Source organism: Notothenia coriiceps, unplaced genomic scaffold, assembly GCF_000735185.1.
Source record: "Notothenia coriiceps isolate Sejong01 unplaced genomic scaffold, NC01 NC01_scaffold00033090, whole genome shotgun sequence".
Classification (NCBI taxonomy): domain Eukaryota; kingdom Metazoa; phylum Chordata; class Actinopteri; order Perciformes; family Nototheniidae; genus Notothenia; species Notothenia coriiceps.
In genome coordinates this window covers 1294-7478 of record NW_011365791.1, presented here as the reverse complement: position 1 = coordinate 7478, position 6185 = coordinate 1294, and the positions used below count along the sequence as shown (strand labels likewise).

Below are 6185 nucleotides of genomic sequence, written 5' to 3'. Positions count from 1 at the left end.
ATTCAATAACGATTATATTTGACTGACCTTTGGGGGCAGATGGTGCAGTTGGCTTTCTTAATGTTCCATCAGCTTTCTCTTGCAGAGTTCCAACCTCACTGCACCATGTTACATTGTTACTCTCCACTTCAGCAAGTTCACCAGCAGGTGGCAGGGACTCTGACTCCCTGCTGAGCTGATCGACTTTATTCTGCACAGGAGTGCTGTGCTCTGAGGAGAAAATCAGAAAGCTTTCAGTAAAACTTAAAAAAATGAATGTTCCATGAATGTTTGTCAGCATTTTAAAGTGCTGTTTGACTGACAAGGAAAGGCCAAAAAAAAAGCCATATATAATTATCCAAAAGATCCAGAAACAGGTGTCATTGATTACATTTTCAGATTTACCTGTAGAGACAGATAGCGAGGTTGCTTTGATTTGATTTCCATTGTCTGCAATCTTTGTGAAACTGATGGTACACTCAGTCCCATGAATCAGTGCCTTAACCGTGACAGTTTCAGCGTTATCAACAGTCAAACTGCCGCTGTTTGTTTCACAGCCTGAGTAATCTAACTGTAGTCTACACCCAGCTACTTTCCCTGGTGGAGGAACATCTGTCATAAGACAAGAAAAGTACATCTCAGTATCTTTACATATCACTGCGTATATATTTATACCATTAGGTCAGTTATTGACAGTCACACTTACGGTCGGACTGTGGTGCTGCTGGAGTGTTCTTTCCTTCCTCACAGCACGGGTCAGGAGAGGGATCTGTTTCTTCATGATGTTCCTTGGTAATTGAGAACATTACAGTATGTTTACATTCTATTTTGAACGAGTCATACTATATTAATAATTGTTGGTTAAATAACCTTAAAGAGGTGGAAAGAGACATTTCTTTGTATCAGATACAGCAGGTTGATGAAAAAGTTCTTTGCACTGAGGTTGGACATTGGCATTATTCATAGGTGATCATTTAATAAAAATCAGAATGGGTGCCGTCATGATCAATCATATTACTTAAAACCACATATCCTGTGACACTCACAGGGGAGGGCAGGAAACTGTATAAATACTTATGCTTCAGACCTATGAGGGGTCAGCTATTCTAACCTTAATTTAACTATTTCACATTTCATTATACTTTTTACCAGTGCTGAAAGAAGTACTCAGTAAATATTAATACAAAAGTGTAGAATTTACCAGTAAGTAAAATAGTGTACAATAGTGTGTACCAGAACACTGTAGCTCTTCACTTTATAGAAAAGTATCTCTCAGTATCTCCACAGCAGGTATATATTTATTACATTAAATCAGTTATTAACAGTCACACTTACGTGCTGGAGTGTTCTTTCCTTCCTCACAGCACGGGTCAGGGAAGGAATCTGATACTCCATAATGTTCCTTCGTAATTGAGAACAATATGTTTAATTTTTGAAATCTAATCAATACATGAATCATGCCATATTCACAATACTTAAATATATGACAATATTTATCTTGTTATTGTATTGTAATTGAATTATTTACCTCCACATCAGGGTTATCCATTGCAGAAACACTCTCAACCATCCCACAAGATTCTTCAAACAGCGTCTCACTGAAAGTGTTGGAAAATAACTGTGTTACAACATCTAATCTAATGTAGATTCTACACCAGGCACATGCAGAGGATGAGAGGGGACGGGGTTCACCCAGTCCTATGAATCAGTCCCTTAACCGTGACAGTTTTGGCGTTATCAACAGTCAAACTGCCGCTGTCTGTTTCACAGGAGTAATCTAACTGTAGTCTACACCCAGCTACTTTCCCTGGTGGAGGAATCTTTACATATCACTGCGTATATATTTATACCATTAGGTCAGTTATTGACAGTCACACTTACGGTCGGACTGTGGTGCTGCTGGAGTGTTCTTTCCTTCCTCACAGCACGGGTCAGGAGAGGGATCTGTTTCTTCATGATGTTCCTTGGTAATTGAGAACATTACAGTATGTTTACATTCTATTTTGAATCAGTCATACTATATTAACAATAGCTTATGCGACATGTATTTGTAATTGTATTGTCATTTAACGGTTTACCTCCTTATCAGTGTACTCCATTTCTGATACACCCTCAGCAATCCCACACTGTCCAGACTATCCAAAGTGTTTACCACTAAAAGTAATAGGAAATAACCAGAGGTGTAAGAAGTAGGCTACTCAGATATTTTACTGAAGTAAAAGTACCATTACTACAATGTAAAAATCCTCTGTAACAAGTAAAAGTCCTTTATTCAAAATGTTACCCTAGTAAAATTACAAAAGACGTCAAAAGATACTTCAATTACAAAACGTGGAAATACTCATTGTCCAGTAAGATCCATTTTCATATTTAAAAATAATTGTATTATAATAAGTAATAATGAATTTATTAATGTCAATTAATATCAATGTTTCACTTGGTAGAGGTTGGGTTCATTTTGTATATCTTGATACTGCTGGGTGCCTATGATATAATGATACATGATGGTTTATTAGTTTATTTTGTATTATTATTCAATGTCTGCAGAGCAGCTAGTAACTAAAACTGTGAAATACATATTGTTGAGTAAAAAGTTAAAAATTGCCTCCAAAATGAAGTGAAGTAAAGTATATAGTTGCACAAAGTGAAATACTCAAGTGAAGTGCAGGTACCTCAAATACATACTCGAGTACAGTACTTGAAAACCATTCAACACAACACCTGAACACCAAAGATCAAACAGCATGTGAACTCTGCAGCCTGATAGATTGCTGAAAATAATGAGTTATGCTTCTGTTTGAGACCATATGAAGCCATCATTTAAAAAGCATTTAAATGAAAGACAAATAAATGCTTTCCTACCTTTTGTAGATGAACCATGGTAACACGTAAATCTAACGTAAAAAGCTTTCATCTGCAGTGTATAGTAGTATAAAGCTCTGCGAGTACACAGCCCTGCCCTTCTCTGCCAATGCAAGTGCCTATGAGAGGTGTCTCCTTTTATACTGCCTTGGGAAGCCACCTTGCATTTTATTTCCTTGAAAAAGAAACGTATTGTTTGGTATCCTCCCTTTCTGAATAATTATTTTCAGTCAACCCACTCTTGGTCATGATTGTGAAAACAGCTTCTCTCTGAAAACAACAAGAGAGCTTTAATCTCAAGATTCAAAATTCAAAGGTTTATTGTCATAACATCATAACAAACTACGGTGTAATTATGTAATGTATGAAAAACTTAGATCACAAGTTCCTCAACAGTGCAATATTTAAGATGTACCATTTTTAAAATAAAAAACAACAATAAAAAAATAAATATAATGCAAGCTCAGGTGTAAAATAGTCTTTTGGCCTGTAGGATGAAACTGTCCCTTAGTCTGGTGGTTTTAGTCCTGATGCTGCGGTACCGCCTGCCAGACGGCAGCAGACAGAACAGTTTGTTGCTGGGGTGATGGGGGTCTTTGATACTCTGTGGCCTTTTTTGACTTTTATAGACTGTACTGCTATTAATATTCCAATAAGATGAAATACCATGTGTCTTAGTACTAGTCTGCTTTCGTTTTTGTTGTGTGCAGACTTTATTGTTGGGTATATCTTACAAAGCCAACCAGCGCCCCTGTAGCAAACGCCTTTCACCCATTATCAGGTATCTGTTATGAGGAACTGACAGCAGTATTAAAATGGGTTTCTGAGAAGGATTCCGTTAACAAATACATATTAACATCAGATGTTCAACAGCGCAAGGAAATTGTTGTCTCCTTCATTACAAAACAATTGGCTTGCACAACACCATCTTACCTAGTTTTTTTAAGTGTGCAAATGAAACATTTTAATTGCAATGTCATTTTCTGTAAAGGTCTTGAAAGAAGTGGACTTCTACTTTGCGTTTGAAAAAAGCAAGTTAATGAACATGATCCTAATTCTGTGACATGGCATTATTAACAGGTGAACGTTTAAGGAAAATAAAAAGGGTGTTGTCATGATCATAACTTGCTTAATCACGACCATATTATGCTTTGAGGAGATCTTGCATAAATTAAAGCTAAGGGGATTTCCAACCTCAGATTAAATAGCATTTATTTCCTGTTGAAACCTGATGTAACCAGTTCTCAGGAACGTTATTCAGAACCATATACTATGTGAAACAACAGGAGAGGGGTGAACACTTTTTAAATGTGCTTTAGACACATTTGAAGTCCCTTCTTTTATGCTACTCCGTTGCACGAGCACAATTACGCAATTTCGTTATTCTTGGTACTTTTCAACCGTTGTAAAAAAGGAATTGGCATTGATAAAGACCAATACATGCTAGAATTATTTTTTTATAACCTTCTCCTCCTCCTTTCTACCCAACTGACTAAGTAACTAGCACTCTTACAACAGGATATTTTCTACTAGATAGGGTGCTTAACCTACTCCTGGGCCTCTCATAACAGTTGAGGGTGAGATACTAGAGCAACCCCTACTAGTGTACTTAGTGTGGGCTGAAATCTCTTTTTTGTGTCTACATATACGCCGGGATCCTGAGTCGAGGCTAATCCTGTTGCTGTGGTCGTGTGTCCTGGATCCTCTATCCTGAGTTCTGGATCTGAGTCCTGGACTTCGAGTCGTGGCTGAACCTGTCTCTGCGGTCCGGCCTGACTCATCATACTACTTCCCTGATGGCTCCCACAGGATTGTTGACATCCTCGTGGATTCATCTTCTTATTATAGACACATGCATTTCCAAACATTTGGTCTTTCCAAACATTTGGTCTGCCTACACTGTAAAATGTATTATCTTTTCAATTTACACACAGCACGAAAAAAGGAACAAACAATAATGTGTCCAAGATCAAGACAAGACCAAGACTTTAAGACAGGGGTGTCCAAACTACGGCCGGGGGCCAAATGCGGCCCGCGGCCCATTTTGAAACGGCCCTCAGCTAATTCCAAAAGTATAATGAAATATAGCCCACAAATGAAAGTTGTGCTTCTAATATATTGTACTTCTTAAATATATATGTACAAATATATTACACAGTATTGATGTGTTAAAAGGCCCACTTAAATAAATAAATTCAGTCAATTAAAGTTGGAAACATTTTCAAACAAATGTTAGTTGATACAAAAAAAGCCAATATAACTGAATTACATAAGAAGCTTGAAATCTATATTTGCTCTTTTTATAAGCAATCTGAAGCTTCTCTTTTAAGGAATGAGCTGCTTACAAAATAAAGTAAACCCTCTGGAGAGCTGTCTAAAGCATTTTCAAGAATCAAGCATAATTGACCTACATTTTATTGATTTAGCTAAATTATAACTTAACTTATGAGGCAATAAAACTCACCCCTAGAGAGTGGCACGGCCCTTTGTATATTTTTCTGTATGTGGCCCTCAGTGAAAAAAGTGTGGACCCCCCCCCCGCTTTAAGAGGTCCAGACCAAGGCCTTTAAAAAGCGGTCTCGAGACAAAGACTGCTCTCAATTACTACAACACTACTGATTCGTCAACATAGGCTTGAAACTGGATTACAAAGCCAAAAAAAAGGAACAAACACTATTTTTTTGTCGATAGACTTTTTCTATTTTCCACTCACAGTGCAGTCATGTTGTTCTCAGGGTTTAGGGGGATGTCCAGGATTTTGGTCCCCGTCTGAACGCTCTCATGACTGGCCGTACCCACCATCTTCCCTGTCACCCTGAGAGGGAGGAAACACAGATCTATCAGCCAAATCTTACAGTTTATTTGCCCACTCCTGTGATAGACTCGTGCTCGGCCCAAGCTGGAACAAAATAATGGTGATTATCTTAAGAAAGACAATCTATTAATCGTGTATGTTATTATTCATTTAATGTCTTCTTAGATGTTCTGTATTTTTTTTTAATAGCTTTTATTTTAGACTTTTGTTCAGACAAAACTTCAATAATAAAAGGGAATTTCTCTCAATTTCTTCTTACATATTCAATCACACATTAAAGATTAAAATAGTTGTATATTCTACAAAAATATCTTAGCTTGAATTAAAGCAGATGCATTAGTGAAATCAGTTAAATCTACTTAAGTGAATGTAAATGAGGTTATGTGGCATGGGCTACATCCATTTGGCTACAACAAGCGGCTTTATATTGCGAAACATGTGCTTTATGTGATTATAAATTCATGAAAAGAACAAACAACACTGTGGTTTTCAAAAATGTCAGCATAAACTTGGACAAACAATAGCTTCA

At 37.1% G+C, this 6185-nt stretch overlaps 1 protein-coding gene across 1 annotated transcript; it reads right to left on the bottom strand.

The window, feature by feature from the left end:
• Window positions 1–27: 27 nt before the first annotated feature.
• Window positions 28–2904, bottom strand: LOC104961299 (uncharacterized; the record flags this gene model as incomplete). Its single annotated transcript, XM_010789568.1, has 8 exons — window positions 2842–2904; window positions 2058–2133; window positions 1861–1942; window positions 1508–1577; window positions 1315–1381; window positions 686–767; window positions 385–591; window positions 28–210 (listed from the first exon to the last, which is right to left on the bottom strand). Coding segments are annotated over exons 2-8 (712 nt in total), but the record flags the coding sequence as incomplete, so codon positions are not given.
• Between the last annotated feature and the right edge of the window lie 3281 nt (window positions 2905–6185).